We start from the raw sequence: 21,158 nt of genomic DNA, 5'->3' as shown, positions 1-21,158 counted from the left end.
CTCCTTGGCTCTCTTGCATGTAGATGCCTCTGGCTCACGCCTATTTATCGACATCTAATACCTGCCCTCTGCCTGTGCATGCTGGTCTTTTCCCAATGAGCCCAGTTTGTCCAAGGAGAGCATTTGGTGTAAGTCACGTGCAGAGGGACCAGAAGGAAGTGAAATAGCAGGAAAGAGAGTTACTGGAGCATGTAATCTGCTCCAGCAGCTGGCTCACGTTTCCATCTCTAAAAGCTCTCTTTTCCCTGTGTGCGTTCTCTTGTGGGCTCATCCGATGCAACGCACGTCATCTTAATCCCAAATTCCTGTGCAGTATTTCTGACAGGGAATCTTGGCTTAATCCCTGAGCATAGCTGAAAAGCAGTTGTGTGGTGTAATGATGATAAGAAAATCAACGGCTGCTTCTGGGCATCGGTGATTTCCCTCAGAGAAATCAAAGCTGATCTTGGTGGGCTGTTCAGGGGGGTGTTACCAACAGCCGGCTCTGAGTCCTGGAGCTGCTGGAGCACACAGAGGGGGGAATGGGGTAAGAAACAGTCATAGCTGAGCTGGAGCATGAAGCTAAGGAGATGAAGCTTGGCTTGTGGCTGTTCCACAGGTGTTTGGAGGCAGTTTTGGGAAAGCTGGCCAGGTGCTGTGTCACTGCACTGGGATGGTGTGAGCAGGAATCGGTCACAGACTTCCCAGTGTTGCCTGCCAGTTCCTGCAGAGCCTGGGAGCTGGTCAGGCTGTTGCTGTACAATCTTTCCAGGGAAGGCAGCAGGCAGTGTCCTGAACTTCCCAGTAGTGCTGTATCCTGCTGCTGCTCTGAGTTTCTCATTGACTTGAAATGCACCAATTGCTGTTTTATGCACTTAAAATACAAAATTGATGGCTAAGTGCCAGTGCCCTCTGCCACTTACAACCAGTTTATCTGGAGGGAGATTGGTGTGGAAAACCAGTGAAATTTTCTGTTATTTTTATGTCTAGAGACTCTGTATTGGGCTTTACTGGTTAGTGGCCTGTGTGTATGCTCCTGCTGCAGGTATTGGACTTGTTGAGGTAGGAATGCAGAGCTGAACTGCTTACAGGATTTAGTGTTATTGCCTCCTTCAGTAATTGCCTTGGAAACCAGTATCTCCAACTTTATCCAGAGGTATTTTTGTCCTTGGCTTGAAGTTTTTTAAATTAACTTCTTTATGCAAGAGCTGACTCACTAGTCTGGGATCAATTCTGATAGTTTTAGCTACAGAGTTGCTGTCTTGAAATTGATTGTAAATTTTTAAGGAAAAGAACAGTGTCTAGTGGCAAGTCAGTTTGAAGGAAAAAGCATTCTGCCTCGGAGTGCTGCTGCTTCCCTGGTGTCTGGAAAAGCTGGAAGGACTTCCACCAACTCCCTGAGCTTCCAGCCACTGCTGGGAAGGAACAGGTACCTGTGTAGGCAGGTGACTGAACTCTGTGAGCTGCCATTACATTTGCTTGCAAGAAAACTGCAGTGGTGATGAGGTGGTGCCTTTGATGCCTCAGTGAAAAAGTGATCCTCATCTTCCTGGCATTGTGGCAGGGAGCTTTTGTGGTGAGGAAGCTGAGCTAGCCCAGGAGTTCAGTGCTTCCCAAAGGAATCAGTGCTCTGAACTGGACCTGTTGCTCTAAAAAGCAGAGATTACTGATTCAGTTTGGAAAACTCTACATGTGGAACTGAGAAACAGTAAGAAACAGGAGGTTTTTCCTCATTCCAACTTTTATTTCATATAAATAATCCCTCTACATCAGATTTGTCAACTTTTCAGTTTTTCCTCTCACCATAAAGAAGAAACAGCTAAGCCACAGTTGTCTGAAAAATCACAACCAAACAAAGTGCATCAAGCAAGTGTTAATGAGCAGGAAAAAATACACTTGAACAGGCACAACCTGTCCAGTCCCATCCTCGGAGCCTGGATCAGACTCAGTCCTTCCTGGGCATCATTACCTGCAAAGTCACTTGGAAGAAAGGAAAAAAGGAGGGAATGGAGGACCATTGGTTTTGGAATACCAAAGGATGGTTTTTCTTTCAGAATGGAGTCTAGAGCAGTAAGGTTTTTTATCTCTTCAACACAGTGCTGGACCAGGGCATTGTAAAATTCCTGCCTGGCCATGTGTCCAACTGCTCCTGGGGGGCAACAGCTCTTGAGCTGAAACTGTGTGTTCCATGGACCATGAGGCAAGCTGGCTCCTGGGAAATGCTGGTAATGACTCAGTCTGACTGGACCAAGAGTGAGGTCAGAGACCTGATGTACAAAATAATAATAAATTAAAAAACTAAACAATTGTAAGCAGGTTTTTGAGCCAGTCAGATAAGGAAAATCAGCCTTTAACAGTGATGGAGAAGCTCCAGGACCTGGAGCAGTTTTACAATCTTCTATTTATCTGTTCTTTTATCTGTTGGGTAAGTCCAAATAAACCCAGTGTGGGCTTTGGTGGGGTGGAGATGTTTCTACTGATAAAACACAAAAGCTGAACACTCTGTTTCTTGATAATACCTGGTGTGATGCCAGTAAAGTCTCCTGAATTTGGCACAGGGAGGAAATTCCCAGGCTCTTGCTTCATGATAGGTGTCACGGGTCTAAGTCACATGGAAAACCAAATGTTTGTCTGTGCAAATATTAGTTTATTAAAGCAGCGTAGAGTATTTCAGTCAACACGTGCCAACCTGATCTCCAGGGCAGTCTGCCAGCCTGGTCAGCCAACGTCCTGCAGGACATTCCAGGCAGTTTCCACACAAACCTGTCCCAGGGATGTTTACTCTGGCATCAAGTTTTAGAGCAGCATCTCGAAGTGAGGGTGATGCCCACTCTGCTCTGTCATTCAGAAGTCAGAAATTATGTTGTGTTATTCCTTGTGCCTTCTCCATAACTGGTAGCTGTATTCCAGCTAGGTCCTAGCTTGCTGTAATTGGAAAGCCAAGCAGCTGGAATTCCTGCATGTTTGTGCTTGTAAATGCTCCTCCAGATCCTTCATTTGAAAGGTATCTTTAAGGCCAGGTCAGAAGGTGTGCAGGGCAGCTTAGAGAGGATTTCTGCCCTCTTATTCAAGCACAAAGCTATGGAAGGCACAACCAGGAAGGTGAAAATGTTTGATACAAAGTCTTGGACCTCCAGCTCCAGTTTGGCCTGGGTCCTGCTGCCAACTGCTTTGGGCAGTGTGGTGGAGGAGGAAGATTATTGTGCTGTCCCCCTCCTTGCCGTGCTGCAGGGATGCCCAGTTACCCTTGGGAAGGGGGCACAGAGTTTTCTGAGCGATGCACACACCTGGTCACTGGAGCAGGCACCTTCCTTGGCACAAAGCACTGTCCTGATGTGCTCCTCAGCCTCTAAGAGGGGAGGAGAGCTGGAGGCTCTTCAAGGAGGAGGTGCTGGGGTTGATCTGTGCTTGTCAGAAGTGCTCCATTCATCCATCCATCCATCCATCCTGCTCATGCCCCATGGCCCCTGCCACTACCATACACCTCTGCCAACACTTCAACCACGTGCAAACCTTTAGTACAAGAGCTCTGAACACTACTTCTTCACCCACCTACTGAACTACACCCTAACACCTCACCCCTCTGCTTTGCCAGTCACCTCTTCCTGCTGTTCCAGTTGCTGGCACAGCCCCTGGCGTGTGCAGGCCCCTCCCGCTTTTGGGGAAAAAAAGGGGGGCGTGCCCAGAAACCCAAGCCATAACTTTAAACAGAATTAGTCATTAAATAAAATAAAGTGCATCCAGTAGACATCTCCTTGGCTTGCCACGCAGCTGCAATATATGCCAAACAAATAGATAAGTGATGTTCTCTGTAGGGTGGGAGTGTGTGCAGCCTTCCCTGTCCTTTGACATAGGGAAGGGGGATGCCAGAACTGTGGGTGAGGGTGGTGATGGGGACCCCATGTGTTATGAATAGTGCTGAAGGGCACTGGGCAGGTGCTGAAAGCTGATTTCATAGAAGGTAAAAGAGTGAGGACAAGCTTGCGCTCCTCTTCTCCACCGCCTCCAGCACGTTATCCTGCAAAACGAGAGCAGAGACAGCCACAGGATTATCGGTCTCCAGGGAACTGCTGAGCTGTAAATTAAAATGTCTGCTGAGTTCCACCCTGCCCTTCCTGCATGGCTGGGGCTGCTTGGGAGGCACCACTGGGGCATAACCCAGATACCTGCTGCCAAATCTGACAGGAGCAGTGGGGGCTCTGCAGCCCAGGGGATGAGCTGACTCTTCCAGTCTGGATTAAACACTCTCAGTCCTTCATTGCAATGGATACATCAACTTTACTCTTTCCTTATACCTCAGGAACAACAATTCTGACGTGTTCTTGCGTGTGCTGGTTCAGCACCTGGAGCACCAAGAGAAGGGGCTGATTTCAGGCAGGGCTTTGTGATCCTTGTGGGTGAACCCAGCCTGGGGATGCAGCACTTGGGAACCCCAAGGGCAGAGGGTGAATCAGCTTTTCCTAATGAAAAACTATCCTGTGAGTGGAGCCTGCTGTCCTAAAGCTGCTTCCAGACCCAGACATGCTGATGTTAATTGGGAAAGGCAGGCTTTTTTGTTTTTTTCTAGTTGCCAGATGCTTGGGTGCTGCTCAGAATTGCTGAGCTGGCATTTTCCTGCATCCATGTTCAAATCCATAGATCTGCTTTTTGCTGATGCAGATTTCAGCACCCAAAGCTCCCAAGAAAAGTCAGGGAGGGGGATTTAAAAAAAAAAGAGATTAAATCCTGCAAAGGCAGGAGAGGCCACAAGAAGCTTGGCTTGCATAAAAAAAGAGAAACCTCTCAAGGAATCATCGAAAGACACAGCCACAGATATTTAATAAGGAACTGCATTGAAATCAAACCCGAGGTGCTGACACAACTGATGCTATGGACAGCTGAGATGAGATTGTTGCTGGAGACTTAATTCTTTCTCCTGTCTGTGTGCAGCAGTGAGGGCTGGCTATGTCCTGCTGCCGAGGGGTGCTCAGTGCTGTGGCAGCACACTGGGATTTAATGGGCCTGGGAAGGGCCAGAAGCAGACTGTCAGTCACACTTGGTGGTCCAGATATTGTAACATAATCTGGTTTATGAGTGTGACTGACTGCAGCACGAGCTCTCCCTATTGTGAATCTATTTGATCACTGATGCTTTCAGAAGGCTCTGACTGTGTTTCAGTGCTGGGAGACAATTCCCTTCCCCACTTTGCAGTATTATCCTTTCAATACAGACACCTTCTCCCCATGCATGAATGAGTCTTTACAGCCAAGACACTGGTGGGCTTTAAAGTCATTACTTCTCTTGGTAATTAGCCAGAGTGATTAGCCTTTCTCACATTTCCCACCGTATCCTCTTTCCCGTATGTAACTCCAGGGCCAATGGGAGATTGAACAGCTCTGGGCTGGTTGTGAGCTGGGGCTCAGGACCACAGTGCCCCTGGGTGCTGCCTGGGCTTTGCCAGCAGAGTGGGAATTCTGTGGTGGCAGAACTCCCTCTGTGTGTCAGTGTCACAGGAGAGGACTGACGCAGATCTCTGCTGTCTGTCTCACACCTCACAGCCTGGCTGGCTGGGAGATGTCACTGGGATGGCCTTCACAGCCAAGCCAACACCAAGCCCTTGTGGGACCTACTGGTTAGGCCCCACGTGATGGGGGGATGTGCAGAACTTCCTGAAGCTGCAGCTGAACATAGCTGATGAAGGTCTGGGATAGCAGGAACAACTGCTATCCCAGAACAACCAGGAACAACGAGAGCAGCTCTGTTCCTGGTGTTTGAAATGGCAGCAGTTTGCCCATCAAAGCCCTGAGTTATGTTTAGACGTGTAAAGCTCCAAGAAGTGCCCCTCAGGATTCAGCTGTAGTGAGCTTCCAAGTGCTCTGACAGGTAGCCACCTTTTCCTAATTTTCCCATATTTATTTCTGGTCTTCTCCAATATATTGGTCCCCGCCCCAGCATTGTGTTCTGGCTTGGATATTTCTTCCCCTTTGCTGGTGTTCACTACCCACATATCTACAGAGATCACAATTCCACTGCTTTCTGCCTTCATTTTCCTAGACTAAACAACATTCCCTCAACAGCCCTGGAGTCCTTCCCTGTGTGTCCTTAGTCTCTTGCACCATTCTCACAGAATCCCTGTGTTTTCCAGTGTTAACACTGTCCTCCTATGTTGTGCCATCACTCCAGAGGTATGGAGACAGTTGTGTCAAGTCCCATTCCCTGACTCTCCGTGAAGACTAAAGCTCTCCACTTAGGTGGTACTCAGAGGTGTTCTGGGAATTTGAAATGCCCATGGCATGACAGTGGGCTCCAGAGGGTGGTGTGGGCTGCAGGAAGGACCAGGGAAGTCGATGCTATTCAAGACAAGCCCTTGACCCTGCCAGTCCTAGGCCAACTCCCCAAACATACCAGCAGATGGTATCTTCCTGTCTCCTGAACCTCGAGGAAGCTGGTTGTTCTTCCGCAGCTCCGTAACTGTTTTGGGAAGTGCTGGTTTCTGCTTGTGCGGCTTCCTGCACCAACCTTGGGCACTGGTTTGCATCAGAGCTGACCTCTGCTGACCCCCTCCGTCCTGCAGCACTCAGGCCCTGCCTGCCCCACTCCTGTTTACGTCAGCCAGTGCTGCAAGGTCAGATCCCTGGAGCTGCTCTGGAAATCTACCCCCAGCTGCATTTTCTCTAAAGATGTTGAGATTAATTTTCTCAAGAGAATTCAGGGAAAAGCTTCTGTGGTTTTTGTGTATCGTTTACTTCTCTGGGACTTGTTGGACATTCTCCAGGGATTCCAGTCCTGCACTTCAAGTAAATATTTATTCCTTGTTATTTGAAGCGAAGGATGAAAGCCCTACCACACTCTCTGCACAGCATCTCCCACTGATTTGAAGGTGCTGGAGATTTTTAGTGCCATAAATAGACATTGGGAGGGGAAGCTGTGAAACCCACGTGGTGGCTGCCCAGGGCTGTGGTTATGCAGGAAGGGATGTGAGATCTGCATTTAATGTGAGTGGGACACGGGCCCCGTGGAGCCCCCGAGCAGGGCAGGGGGCCAGCACATCGTTATCACTGAGTACAGATGTTTCCAGCTGTTAACAGATACCTACTGAGCTCTGAAGTGGACTCAAGGCCTTATTACCAAACCATAGGAATCTCCATCACTGAGATGAAAATGGACTACTCTAATTTATTCTTTCCTCTTAGCTGGTGTCTAATTAAAGTTATCCTGAATGAACAAAGTAGTCATTAATTCCTTCATCCTTTAATTTGGTGGGAATTTTGGTAGATTGGAGAGGCGTGGCTGGACAGTAATCTCCCACTATCTCCATACAGGTGTTTCATAACATTCTCCTAAATGCTGTTCAAATTAGTTTCCCTCACTTGAAGGAATTTTAGTTCAAGCATAGAACCAGCTCCTGCTGGTTCTTGATGTTTTGTCTTTTTGAAATCACTATGATGCTTGCACTTCTCCCTGCCTTTTGTGTGGATTGGATTATAGGGAAAGTCTTTGTTGGCAGCTTAGCCACTTCATCCCTAAGCTCATTTGTACCTCTGGGAGGAATACTGAGCAACACCAGGGGACACGTTGCTGTGTAGGGTCTGCAGAAAAGTTTCTGGAATCCGGGAAAGAAACTTGGTGGGGGGATCTGCCTGCCTGGCTCTGAGCAGCTCATTGCCTCAAGTGCCTACTTATGAAACAGAGCTGCTGCCTCTGTGAAGGAGAGAGGCTGGAGTACCCTGAGAGCCACTCCTGTGTTAGGCAAGCTGGACAGTGTTCTGGAAACACTCATCTCTGTTTAGCGTGATGTCCTGCTCTGTGGGACATTGCTGGCAAAAACGCACCTTGCAAAGAGCCCCCCACCCTCTCTCCTTTTCCCTTCCTCCTAATTGCTACCTTACCTATGTGCTTGTCATCCTTTGTTCCTTCTCCTGGCTTTGCATTTGCCTTGATGGAAGAAAATTGTTTGTTTGTGTAAAACCTGGAGCATTGCTCCATAACCGGCTCTGTTCTCCCTCCATTCTGTTTGTTTTGTGGGCCTTTGCACCAGGAATCATCTCACCCTGTGTATTTCTACACTGCCTTGCACATTAGTGTTAGCATCTGTAATTCAAAGCATAGCACTCACAGACCTTGTACTGGGAAGAGAATCCCACATACAATCAACCTTCTCCTAAGCTCTGCCCACAAGGTGGGCCCCTGTGGCTTTGCAAGTGTTTTGGGGAAGGACCACACTGACCAGAGGCAGAGATAAACTCATCCCACTGAGGTTATTCCTCCCATGCTTTCTAAGGTCATCATTTCCCAGGAATAGTTCAGTATGTGCCCTAACTAATGTGTGTCATCAACCAACCTCAGCAGCCTGGTTTTCTGTCCAAATTTTCCTGCCTGTCTTTCCATTCCTTCCCCACCCACTCCAGGACAGGCCTTTGGGATGATGCACAGATTTAATTACCTTAGAGATCCATAGCACTACTAATAAACATTTCTGAACAGTTATCTGGTATGATGCCATTGTACCACAGAAAACGGAGTTGTGGCCCTGTACTATGGCTGAGAGCATTAATGAGATGACTCACCTTATGTCTCCAGCAAGCCGGTACAATCTCTGCTAGTTGAGAGTGTCCCCACTGTTCTTGTCCTTGCAGTCCTCAGACTGGTCCCCTTCCCTGGACTGGGATTTTGCCGTGTCCTGCTCAGGCACAACAGTCTTGTCAGAGCTGTCTTTCCCTGGGGACAAAGGCTCATGGTGTTCAGTGCCTTCAGCATCTTCACTTCCTTTCAGTGCAAGTACCTGTCCCTCAAGAGCAGTGGTTTGGGTCACTTCTTCCCCTCCTTTGCTCACCAGCTGTCCTTGACCTGCATCAAGTCTGTCTCCTGCTGCTGTGTCAAGCTTTCCTCCATGGCTGTTGGAAGAGTTCTCAGAGGACTCCTGTTCCGAAGTTGGCTGTTTCTCCAATCCAGCTCCATCTACATTCACTCTCATGGGCTGTGACAAAGTCTCCTCGCTGCCAGGCCTGGTGGCTTGCACAGTGCTCGGAAGGCTGCGCTGTGAAGCAGTGCTGTCAGTGCTCTGCTTCTCCTGGGAGATGTCAGCAGTGCCAGGCTTCCCATTGGCATCTTCCCCAACACTTTCCTTGCTTGGCTTGGGCCCTGGCTCCGAGTCCCCGGCACTGGCCACAGATACCTCTGTGCTGCAGCCCCTCACTCCCCTCCGCTCCTCCTTCTGGCCATTGTGGGCAGGCTGGACCTTCCCGCCTCGCAGCCGCTGTGAGGAGGCCCCATGATCCTGGGGGCTTGACTGTTTCCCCTTTTCCTCCAGCTCAGCTGTGCTGTTCTCTTCCACCCCCTCGTCACCTCTGCTCTTCCGTCTGTCCATGCCAAGGCTCCTCTGAGAAACAAAGGACATATTAAGTTCAGCTTATTAAAATACCAGTATATTGTATTTCTTATCTGTGATGGTTCTGAAAACTTGAGGGAAAAGGATGTAAAAGGATGTAGGTGGAGAAGTGTTCAGGGACCAGAATAGGTGGGGTAGTTGTGCTGACAGAGGGTCAGTGTAAGAAGTGAAGCTGCTGTCACACCAGGCCATGTGAGGAGTGTTAGTGATGGGTACAGTTACCCAAAAACAGAGGTCTTCCAGCTCTGGAATGGATTAGAGATTCCAATTTTCCTGATAGTGCATGTGTTTAGAAAACTCAGCTGCCAGCCTGCAACTCAGGAACTCACCTGGCCATCAAGGTCATCCTTCAGAAGAGACATGTCCTCACCTTCTCTTGCATCCCATCTGTCAAGAAAAAGTAATCAGAATTTAGGCCTTGAAGTTCTTACAAAGCCAGTGTCCCTGCCTGACACCTGGATAGGGATTCCTACCAGGGCCATGTATTTTTTGTCTGAGCCACTTGTCCAGGCCCACCCAGAGACACTCATTTGAGACCAGTAAGTCTTAATGAACTGGTTGTTGTAATTTTAATTGTGATGAACACATAAACTCCAATTGCCAGAACAGACAGTTGAGTCAGACTAAGAAGATACAGTTTGCTTGTGCTGATGCCTGCCACAGTCTGGTCCTGCTTGCCTGACAGTGCCCAAGTGTCCCAGCTCTCCACGACAGCAGACACAGAGGCAGAAACTGAAGGCTAAAATTACTTTGAAGTATCTTGGAATACAGAGAGACTATTTACAAGGACCTGGAGTGACAGGACCAGGGCCAATGACTTCCCACTGACAGAGAGCAGTGTTAGGTGGGATATGCTTCCCTGTGATGGTGGTGAGGCCCTGGCACAGGTTGCATCTTCATAATTAGGCAGGGAGGGAGATGTGGACGTGCACACCATGGCAGTGCTGCCAGCTCCTCACCTTCTGGCTCTGCCTGTCAGTCTGTCCTTCCCCTTGGCTCGGCTGCTCACAACAGGCACTGTTTTCGGACCAGGGTCGCTCACATTCACTCCATGATGTCCTCCACCTAGAAAACAGGTTGGAAATGCCATGCAAAAGCAGGCAGAAGCAGCTGATGGACCACTGAACAGGCCAACACCCTTGTACCCTTGGAAAGGCCCTCTGAGGTGGAAAGCCTCTGAAGCTGCATGCATACTGCACATATATTTTCTAAAGTAATAAAGACAAATAAAGAATTTAGGGTGTTTCTTGTGTGTTTTTTTTAATTCCAAATTCCAATTCTAACTTTAAATCTTATTCCTTGGATACAGTTTCACTTGTGCTGTTCTTGGAAGACTTCTCCTCTGCACACAGCTATGAAAGCAGCCATGTGGTATGTTCCAAAAGGCTCTCCAAATCTGCAAGTGTCTGTAAAGAACCCTCTCCCTGAGGGATATCAGAGGTGCTGGCATTTAGTGGGGTGACACAACAAAATCCTGTGGTTTACTCACCTCTCCCATCAGGAGGAAAGGACCTGTGCTGGAATTTCCTTGCATTCCTTCCCCCTGCAAGGACACAAGAAAGGATGCACCAAAGTGAGTGAGGGTCTGTAATGGACAGGCAGCAAGAAGCCTGATGTTCAAATAGGGTGTCATAAGGGAAAGCTTTGTTTTGCCAGTCCATCTCCTGAGAAACAGGAGTCAGGATGGACTTATGCTAGTAAAGAAGCCAGCATGTGCCATAGGGATCAGAAATTATGTGCTCTAGAATAGGATTGCCTCTTAAACCAGTGTGTGGGAAAGGAGGCAGGGCTGAGCCTCCACACTGTGTTGTACCAGGTTACAGAAGCCACTGCTCTCCCTGGGAAGGTCCAAAGCTCTAGCACCCAGCTGCTCAAGTCCCATCCCCTGAGCCCTCTGCCCAGCAAGGAGGGCTGAGCCCCCAGCTCAGAGGCGTTTGCCCAGGAAAGCAGAGCTTCACAGCTGACAGCCACGGCAGCTGCTGCGGCACTGGGATGCGCACGATCAGCGTTCACTAGCGTCAGGACAGAGTCTAGGTGTCCCTTGCCAACCTTTCTTATTGCTGGGATTATCCAAGGCTGGCTCCCCATCCTTAACAAAGTCCTCTTCAAACCTGCAGGTTAAAAACAGGCATTGTCAGACCTGACCATCCTCCTTCAGTGTGCAAAGCGTGGGCAGGAGCCCTTGGCACGACGCAAGCTCCGGCCTTTGGCCCTTCTGCACCTGCCCACAGGCAAACCTGTGCGGGTTTCTCAGCAGCAGCTGAAGCTGCATGTGCTAACTGAGGCTGTGAGGCAGTTCTACCCCAAAGAAGAACCTCTAAAACCTTTACAACAGTACCAATATTAAATTCTATGAACATCCTATAGATGTAGTATAGCTATACTACACTCAAATGCAGCTTCCCAAGCTTCCAAGCACAATCTGAAGTAGCTTCAGGACTTGCCATCTCAAACCAGACTCATTTGGTTGGTTTCTAGTCCTGCTTGTTTTATATTATGGCTTTTTCTCTTAAAAATGGAGTTTTGGAAAAACAGTAGGGCTCAGGGCTGTCTTGCCATCAATACTCAGCACCTACTTAAGTCAATTCACCCCTAATTATTGGGGTCTCAGCAACTGAAAATGGATGTGTTTGGTTCCATTTCTCAGCCAAAAGATTGTCCCACCTACCTGTCCTGTACAAACTGTTCTATCACCAAACCTTTGTAACATTCCCTAGCTCCACTCCCTACTAGAAGCTTATCCTGCTGCAGGTGCCAAGTTATCCTCCAAAGCTCTCTAGCTGGTGTGACTCAGCTGAACCAGCTGAGGGACAGTCAGAGGGACAGTGATTAAGGCAGGGACATGTCCAGCTCCATTCCCAGCTGTCCCACATTGCTGTTCCCAGTATTGTCCCCATATGACACAGGTGGCCTTTTGTTGTGACCCCCTTGCCCCGCAGTGCCCAAACAGACACAGTTTATGGGGTGGGGTGGATTTAGGCATGCTGGGCTCTCCTGTGCTTGAAAAGGACAAACAAGCGGGGCCAGTGAGAGAACCTGTGGACTAGCAATGCAAGTTTGTCCATCCATGTTTCTGGAAGAGCACCTGTACCCTCCTGCCATTGGATTTGTTCATGTGGAAATGGAGAGGATCCTCCAGATGCAGACTGAGGCTTGGTTCATACTCCCTTCCCTCCCACAGTCTATATCCTGGCAGGCAGTCTTTGTCAGCACATGGTATCCCCTCTCAGGAGAGCTCATATGAGGAAGAAAACATAAGAATCACTCTGATACCAGATCCCACTTAAGGGCATGGTCAGGAGAGGAAGAGGCAGCAGTGTGGATTTGGTCAGGCACATGACAGCATGGGATTGATAAGTATCTGCACAGGATCCCACCACTGGCTTTAGACCTGCTGCAGGCAAAGCACCCTTGGACAAGGAAGGACCTACATGTGCTCCGACTTCTCCACATCCCAAGCCCGTCGCCACTCGCCCTTGGCATTCTTGTGACGTGCCAGGCGCTCCAGGTCAATCTGGTCTCGTTCCCTCTTCCAGCGGATGTACTCCGAGCGCTCCCGGCCAGTCATGGGGAAACTCAGGTCTCCAGGGCTCTTCTGGACTGGCTTCCCACCATCCTAGTGGAGGGAAAAGAGCTTCTGGTTAATAAAACTGTCTGAAACAGCTGCATTCAGGGTACTTTAGCACTACAATACTGTCAGCAGTACAGGTACTGTCAGCACTACAAATGCTCAGCAATATTTGAAAACAACTTGGGACAAGGTCAGCTTCTTTCTCTGAAGTGATGTGTGCACACCAGGACTCTGCTTTACCCAGAGCCTAAATACACTGGGGCTGTTTGGCTCTACAGAGAGGAAAACTGAGGCAGGAACCTTTACTTATGGCATAGAGTCAGTTCCTGGAGTGCTTGCAACATCTCTCAGCAGGGTTTGAATGATGAGTCCCCCAACCTGAAGACTTTGCAATACTTAAATCAAAGTTATGCCTGTGAAATCCTTCACAGTGAGAAGGCAGGGAAGGAAGCCAGCCTTCTCTGACCACCAGGCATCCACAGGAGCCCACAGTCACAGAGCTGGGGTCAACCCTGTGCCCAAGAGCAGGATTCCCAGAGCAAAGGGGCTCTTTACCTTCACTGCTGTCAGGCTCTTGGTTTATCGCTCCTCATGACAGACTGGTTAAGGGCTGACATTGCTCAAAAATTTAAAGCTTAATGGAAAGACAGTTCAGAGCTGATGGAGCATGTGAGGGGAAGTAGCCCAGCTGTCAGGTTAATGGATGAGGTGGAAGCAGGAGCCAGCAGGCTGTGGTGTGTTGTCAAGCAACAGTGTGTAGGGAATCATAGTGCAGAACTGAGTCCTGGGGTGCTAATTACCAGCGGGTAATTCATCACCTCATGCACGTGTCCTTCCACACCAGCCACCCTCACACCTTCCCCAAAGAGGAATTAACTCCTCAGCCTTGCACTGCGGATAAGAGAAGCAGCAGGAAGGAGGGACTGAAAGCCCTGTTACCAAGGTGACCCATCTGCGTGGGCCAGAGCTGGGGTGGCACCAATTGCTCCTCCATTCCTCAGCTGGCAGGAGCTGGGGACCTGACACCATGTCCCCAAGGAGACAGAGGTGAGGTCCACAGAAAGGTACTGTCCCTCAGCTGGGGCACAGCCTGGTAGTGCTCCCCTCTGTTTCCAGCCCCATGGTAAGGCACAGTGGGTCCTGCCTGGATGGATCCCGATGCATCCATAAAGCCAAAAGCAAGGGAAGGACTGAGGCTGATGCCTGTGCTCTCTTGTGGGGAGAGGCAGAAGCGGCTGGGGGCCCACAGAGCAGGAGGAGCTGGTCCCTCACCTCAATTACAGCGTAGCTGTGGTTAGCTGGACCACAGGCTATTGTGCTCCCCCTTCCTGCTCTGGGGGGCTCAGCTGGAATTAGTGTCTAAGAGCCCATCTGTGTCCTCCTAATGAATCACACTGAGGTGGGGTTATTCTATTTGTGCTCCATTAATTAAAGCATCTGCAGGCTCGAGGGAGCCAGCATGTCTCCAGGCTTTGCATTAAACAGTCAGTGGGAAGGCCTGTGCTTTAATTTACCTCCATCCCACTCAGCTCCTGCTGAAGTGAGGAGCTGTAGCTAATACAGCCTGAGCTTTTCAATCCACAAGGAAATGGTTTTTGGGAGAGGAACCAGCCAAGGCTGTGCTGCCATAGGAGTGAGCATGTTACCCTTCCTAACATCCCTATGCCTGTGTGAAGGGCTCGAGCAGCCACGACAAGGTGTGGAAGTAGGCCCTGTCACCTTTCCAATGCTGCTTGCTGCAGGTGTGCAGCTGCTCAGCAAAGCTTTGGATGATGAGAGGGATGAACAGTGGGAGCCATGTCAGAGCACAACGCTGCTTCACAGAACTACAGGATGGTTTGGGTCCGAAGAGACCTCAAAGGTCATCTTTCTTTAGGGCTGTGGTGGGGAAGCACATTCTACTGGTTTCCTCTTCCAAGACAAGGGTCCCCACAAAGGGACCTGGGCCCCACTCACCTTCCGGCTGTGCTCACTTTCTGGGCCTCTGTCACTGTCTGATCTCCTCTTCTCTGCTGTTCTCCGCTCTTCTGCCTGCAAGAGAACGAACATAGGAATAATTTCAAGGATTAAGCAAGGATTCCTGGCAGGGGAATCAGTGCCTGAACCTATCCTGACCAGGACATGTAAAAACTGCTCAGAAACAATCAGCAAGGAGGAAGGATTCCTTCTGGGACCCCAAATCAAACAGATGTAGAAAAAAAAGGAGTCAGAAAGCAAGGGGTGTATGAGAAAAACATTCCCACAGGTCCCTCCTTCTCCCAGGCTGGAAGCAGAGTGGTGTCTTGCATGGTCCTGTTTCTTTCCAAGGCAGACCAAGTTTCAGGTACCTTTCCAGATTTGGGCCATCTTAGGATTCCACTGTACAAGATCTGGGAACCTATCTGAAGTGCAGCTACAACCCAGCACTGTCAAACTAGGAGTGATTTTAATCCCTGACAAACATGGCATCCTTCTACCAGGGTCCATCCCTGCTCCCATGGGGTTTACCCATGCTGCTACCAGATTGGCAAGTTCTGCTCTGGTGTTGATATTTCCCTGCCTGGCAGGAGGTGACAATCAGCATCTGTTTCTTAGTGAGCTACAGACACCAAACATGGGCCAAGCCAGGGGTTCTCTGTCCCCACATGGGATGAATAATAGAGACAGAGCCATGTCAGAGGCCAGGATGGGATCGCAGTGGGTCTTAACAAAACAGTCTGCAGAGCATAAAGATCTTTTAGGAAAGGCTTCCTGCCTGGCTGGACAGTTACAGGGCCGGGGATGTGGGGAGCTGAGCTTGTCCTGCTGCCATTTTGCAGTGCCAAGCAGAACTGAAACACAAAGAGGAACGTGGCAGCACGAACTGCCAGCTCAGCCCTTCCAGAAAGCGGCAGCATGGCAGGGTCCAGCCCAGGCTGGAAACAGGACTTTTATTCCACGTATTCACCAGACACAGCTTTAGTTTTACAGGGAAACTTGGGATATCAGTCTTGAGACCTGCAGCTCTGTCTCCTAAGGCAGCTCCTGCTGGATGGACCTCATGGAATCATGCAGGGAATGAGCTGGGGACACATTTTTTGGAGGATTGCCCACACATGCTAAGTCTGAGGCAGGTGGGAAGTGTGGCCATACAGTTCATGGATTGTCATTGCACTTGGTGCATGACAGCTTCACTGGTCTGACTGGTAGCTTCAGTACAGATGGAGGTTTGTTCAAACAGATCCTTGGAAATAACAAGGAAAATGTTACCTATATTGTCCTGGGATTTCTCAGCAAAGATCTGGGAAAAATGCAGAGGGGTCTGTGCACAGAGAAGCTGCCCCTCACCATATCCTGCCTGTTGCGAAAGGGGATATGGTGAAAGATGACACTGGGCATTTATTTCAAAATGTTGCAGCGAAAACTTATATAACCAAAAATGCTCCTCCTGGACTCAAAGTCACCTGCTCTGGCAGCCCTGTTTGAAGAACCCTGTAGTGAGAGATTGAATGAGTCTCTGCAGTTCCAAACTGAGCATTTACAGAGAGATTAAACAACAGAAATCTGGAAAATTTGCTCTCCCGGAGCCCTGCATCCCAGTGGCTGTCCCATTTGGAATGCTCGCTCATCAGTGCCCATCACAAACCTGGGTCACAGGGACACTGCACAACCCTCCATGCTTCTACACCCTCACTCCAAGCCAGCTGCCTTTTGCCTTAGTCTCCTTCTATTTTTGCTTCTCAGAAGGCACTGTGGAAAATGGAGAAGACCACAAAAATGTAGTTCTTTTGTACCAGGAGAGCAGGTCTGAACTGTGCAGAGAACAGTCAGCTTGGCTCTTGTACTGGCTCAGGAGCAGAATTCCTGCTGTTCCGCTGCCCCAGAGCTGCTGTTCCCGTTACCACATATCCAGGCCAAGAGGGAGCAAAACATGTTTTTCTTTTCCTTCTTCCTCTCTGCCCCCCAAATTAAGAAAAATGTCATGGACATTATCATCACTAGTGTAACTGTTCCTGCAGAGCAGGAGGAGGACACAAAAGCCTGAAGCAGTCAAGGAAGATTATGATTGTTTATCCTGAGGTTTCTGCCAAGATTTCTGTTTCTCAGTCCAGAACGGCCCAGGGTGGGGCCCAGGGTGGGGCAGAGCCGGCTTCAAACCAGCCCTGGGATCCCAAATGCCTTCTGCCACTGGGTTTTTCTGAATTCCTGACAGATTCCCAACTAATGTCACCATGCAGTGGTGACAGTACGGATGCCATTATCCAGCCAAGCACTCCAGAAGCTTTGACAGGCTTCCACACCTCAGGGCTAGTTCAATGCCTTCTTTTTTGAAAGATAAGGACTATCAGATGAGTTAAACAAACCTTTTGGTACCCACTTCTCCAGGCACGTGTCAGCACCACAACTGGCATTTCTTCTGCTCGGAGATTTTTGTAGGAGCTTAAAGCTGTTTTTCTAGTGCTCAGATTCCCCACTGGGCAGGATTTTTGAAACTAGTACATGAGAGGATTTTTTTTTGTAACTCTTTTGAAAAATCTGCCTCCTTAATTGTGCTGCCTGAAGGGAGCTCAAGACTTTTCAGCCACCCTCTCTGCCTCTTTTCCCCTCCCATCTGCAATGTAAAAGCAAGTGTTTCTCCTGCCACAGGTTTGATTCCTCTCCTCTGCAAGCACCAAGTCCGACTCCTCTGTGTTAGTCCCTGAAAGCAGCTTTTGTGTCTCTTGATTACAGTCATTTCTGATACACCATCCTGGGAAACTCTGTTAATAAAAGGACAATTTAAAAGCCCTGAAGCTCTATCAACTGCCCATTTAAAAGATGATTTGTAACCTGTTAATTAACCATTGTGCTCCACTGGTCCTGGGCTGCTGGCTCCCAGCTCTAATGTACTAATGAGCCTGAAACACTGCCAAAGCATGGAGTGGCTTTTTAGGGCTAAAAATGAAGGATTGTCTTCAGCCCTGCATGCAGGAGAGCCCTGAGGCAGGTTTAGGGGCAGCCAGGCAGAGGTGGGTCCCAGATGCGGCACCTCCAAGCTAGCAGCAGCACTGGAGGTCATGAAGCTGCACCAGAGTGATGGGCTCTGCAAGGAGACAGGATAATTTGGTCCCTTCAGCCCTCTGGGCTAACAGAGAGTGAAAGAGTCATTCTACTTATGGCACTGGGGCTGTCTCAGAAAAGGAGATCATGACAGCAGCTTTTTTCCCTTGCATTTCCTCTTTGGCATCTCCTGCCCCAGCTGTGCTGCAGTCTGGGACTGAGAGCATGGGGTTAGCCAGAAGCACCACAGGCACAAAGAATGGGAGTCTTTTTCTTCTTTGGGTTTTTTGGGGTTTTTTTTTGGTTTGGTTTTTTTGTTTGGTTGGTTGGTTGGTTGGTTTGGTTGGGTTTTTTTCTTTATTGAATTTCATCATGAATAAAAATAGAGAAAATGTGTGGTAACAAGGACACCCATCAAATACTTTAATAGGATAAATTTGACAAGTGCACAGAGGAGGAAGCAAATTTGACAGTGGCCAGGCTACTGGAGGGGGAGTGATGGATGTGATTCTTTCTCCTAGGCCTTTGTGGGAACCCCAAAAGAGCAGGGAACCAGTTGGGACACAAGGTAAAAAGGCCCAAAGGATGAACCATGCTGGGGTTAATGAAAAACTGAAAGTTAATCCTTGAATCAGGGGTCCCAGCTCAGGTCCTAATGTACAGCTACCCAGTCAACACCATTGACACCCCACCAGGCTCTCCAGCAGCCGATCGATTTGGGAATTAAAATGAAGCTTCTCTTTTAACAACTGATTAAAGGATAGAAAAGAAAAAGTGGCAAGAAAATGGTTTCCATGGCAGAAGATTAGCAGGAGTGTGCCACTGGAGCATGTGCTGCTCAACATGCTCATAAATGGTCTGGAAAAGGAGCTGAAGAGAGGGATGACAGTTTGCTGATGATACTAAATCATCCAGGGCAAAGAATGCAATTTGCCCAGAAAGAGCTGCAAAAGATCTCTTGACATTGAATGTGTGCATCATAAAATTACAGATGAAATTCAATATCAGTAATACAAAATAACTCATATAGAGAAAAATGCCCCTTCTTGTATACACACACAGAGTAATGAGTCCTGAGCTATGATTAACAGTCAGGAATGAAATTTTGGTGTTACTGTGACTAATTCTTTGAAAATGTTAGCTCAATTATTTAGAAAAAAAAAGCAAAGAATATGCAAACTTGTTGGGAGAAGAATAGAGAACAAGCCAGAACATTGTTACGTTGCTGAGTACATCCAGGAGAGCCCGCAGCTGGAATACCATGTGCAGTTCTGGTCTGCTTGTACTGAAAGAATATGGTAAAAATAACAAAAGCACAAATGGGTGCTGCTGCCTGCTCCGAGGTCGCCCTTCCCCCTCCCCAAGACAAGCCAGGACTTGCCTCTGCCATGTGCTCCTTTGTTCCAATCGCGGGCAAAACCAAATGTAACTCAAACTCTTGAGCAGTGTCTGATTGGCCGGTCACCCCGGGTCCGCCCCCCATTCTCTCCTTTCCCCTTCTCCCAATAAAAGAAGGACCTGCAAGGGGGCCCACCCTCTTTGGCTTTGCATTCCTTCTGTGAGCATCTGTGTTTCTGTTTGAAAGCTTCTAAGTGCAGAATTGGGGAAACCAAAAGCTATATTTCTCCCTCTTTGCTTCTACTGGTGGTATCAGCTTTGCAGCTACCATTTGCCGCTTTTAGAGCTACTGAAATGCTGGATTGCCCGTACTACCTCTCTCGGCTGCCCGAGGCTTTCTAAGGCATTGAACTGCAAGCCTAGCCGGTAAAAAACTGTGAGTATTTCCACAAATGGGGACAATGAGAATGATCAGAAATAAAGAACTGTCCTAGCAGACAAGTCTAAATAGGGGGAATCTCGTAAGTTATGTGAGATGGCTGAAGGGAGACATGAAACAGGTCGATAAAATCATTTGGGAAGTGACCAGGGAATGATCTATTCACTGCTTCCCCTGACGAAGGAACAACAAAAGGAGCTGTCAGGGAACAAGGCTGAACCAGTCTGGGATTATAAACTTCTAGATTCTATGGCTTTAGCCACTGCAGTCTCAGGCCTGCCCTCATACACACTCTGAACCCAGATGCTTTGAGGGTGGTATGAGCAAGGCATTGCCAAAACCACATGTATGGATCCTCAGCCTCAAATTTCATATCCCATAATGAAACCAGATGAGAGATTACCTTTTCCAGGACAGTACATACACTTAAAAGAGGGCACAGGATCTAAAGCCAACATCCAGGCACTCTTCCTGCCGCTGTCTCCTAGTACAGCCCTAACCCCGATGACCTCAGAGACAAGCGTTTAAACAAACCCAGCAGAGAGCAGAACACACTCGGCCTGCACATTACAGAAGAACATTTGACAAGCTCAAGGGCAGGAACAGCACAGGCAGTCAGGTCATTCCCATTACATCCCGGAGCGCTGGCAATGCCTAGACTGAAACAGCGATGTCTGTCATGCAGACTTCTGAGGTTACCAGTGGCTCAATCAGGCAGCACGTTTGAGGTTTATGGCATTCAAAACACTGCTTGGCCACCATGAGAAAGGAGCACCTGGGTTCTTGGAACCTAGGTAAGCGCTGGGGAGGAGGAAAAGCTGAAGAAGAGCGTGGGTAGTAGCAGCAAATGGTTGGCACTATCCTAGAGAGGGGCTGCAGATGTCTCCCAGCATTCCTGGGTGTGTTTGGTAGCCACTCCAAGTGTTGTTTTCCTACATAGTCTTTGCTGACCCTGTTTGCTGCAGGCATTCTTCCTTATCTGTGAAAACTCCCAAAGAAGAAAATAGCACATGCCTCTGTGTGTGTAAAGAGGAAGGTATTTGTAAAGAAGTATTTGAAATATGTTTCAAAGATTAACAAAGCTCAGCCAGCTCACTCAGCAGGTGATGGCCAGGCACAGCAGGATGTGGTTCAGAAGCAGGTATTGCCCCGCTCTGTTAACGTTTAAGTCTTGCAGTGAGTCAGGAGGACACTGCTTCTGTCCCACTTTGCTGTGCGGCTCCAAAAAGAAGCTGGTAACAGAGGAGGTGAGATTCATGCCCTATATCTGGCAGCACTTTCATCAACCCTCCCAAAGCAGCATCTGTTTATGAACCCAGTGTGTTTAGGAGACTTCTAGCTTTAGCTAGGACCACAGGAGAGGGAAAAGATTGTGGCTTTCTTCCTTCACAGGGATGGAAGGCAGAGATATGGAGATAAGCTGCACACTATTTAACATACAGTGTCTCCCAACATCCTGTGGCTGG

At 48.7% G+C, this 21,158-nt stretch overlaps 1 protein-coding gene across 4 annotated transcripts in view; it reads right to left on the bottom strand.

Moving 5' to 3' along the window:
• Window positions 1-1,702: 1,702 nt before the first annotated feature.
• The window catches only part of CCDC9B (coiled-coil domain containing 9B), a 38,868-nt gene continuing 19,412 nt past the window's right edge, over window positions 1,703-21,158 (bottom strand). For all 4 annotated transcript variants that reach the window (XM_048305832.1, XM_048305831.1, XM_048305833.1 and 1 more), the window contains 8 exons: window positions 14,874-14,948; window positions 12,778-12,962; window positions 11,396-11,457; window positions 10,836-10,889; window positions 10,306-10,411; window positions 9,676-9,733; window positions 8,526-9,337; window positions 1,703-3,997 (listed from right to left, as the gene is read on the bottom strand). In XM_048305832.1, the coding sequence (XP_048161789.1) occupies window positions 8,558-9,337; window positions 9,676-9,733; window positions 10,306-10,411; window positions 10,836-10,889; window positions 11,396-11,457; window positions 12,778-12,962; window positions 14,874-14,948 (1,320 nt within the window). In that variant the 3' untranslated portion in view covers window positions 1,703-3,997; window positions 8,526-8,557. The remainder of the gene's footprint in view (window positions 3,998-8,525; window positions 9,338-9,675; window positions 9,734-10,305; window positions 10,412-10,835; window positions 10,890-11,395; window positions 11,458-12,777; window positions 12,963-14,873; window positions 14,949-21,158) is intronic.

The sequence above is a fragment of the Corvus hawaiiensis genome, chromosome 6 (genome assembly GCF_020740725.1).
Source record: "Corvus hawaiiensis isolate bCorHaw1 chromosome 6, bCorHaw1.pri.cur, whole genome shotgun sequence".
NCBI classification, from domain to species: domain Eukaryota; kingdom Metazoa; phylum Chordata; class Aves; order Passeriformes; family Corvidae; genus Corvus; species Corvus hawaiiensis.
This window is presented reverse-complemented; position numbering and strand designations above follow the sequence as displayed.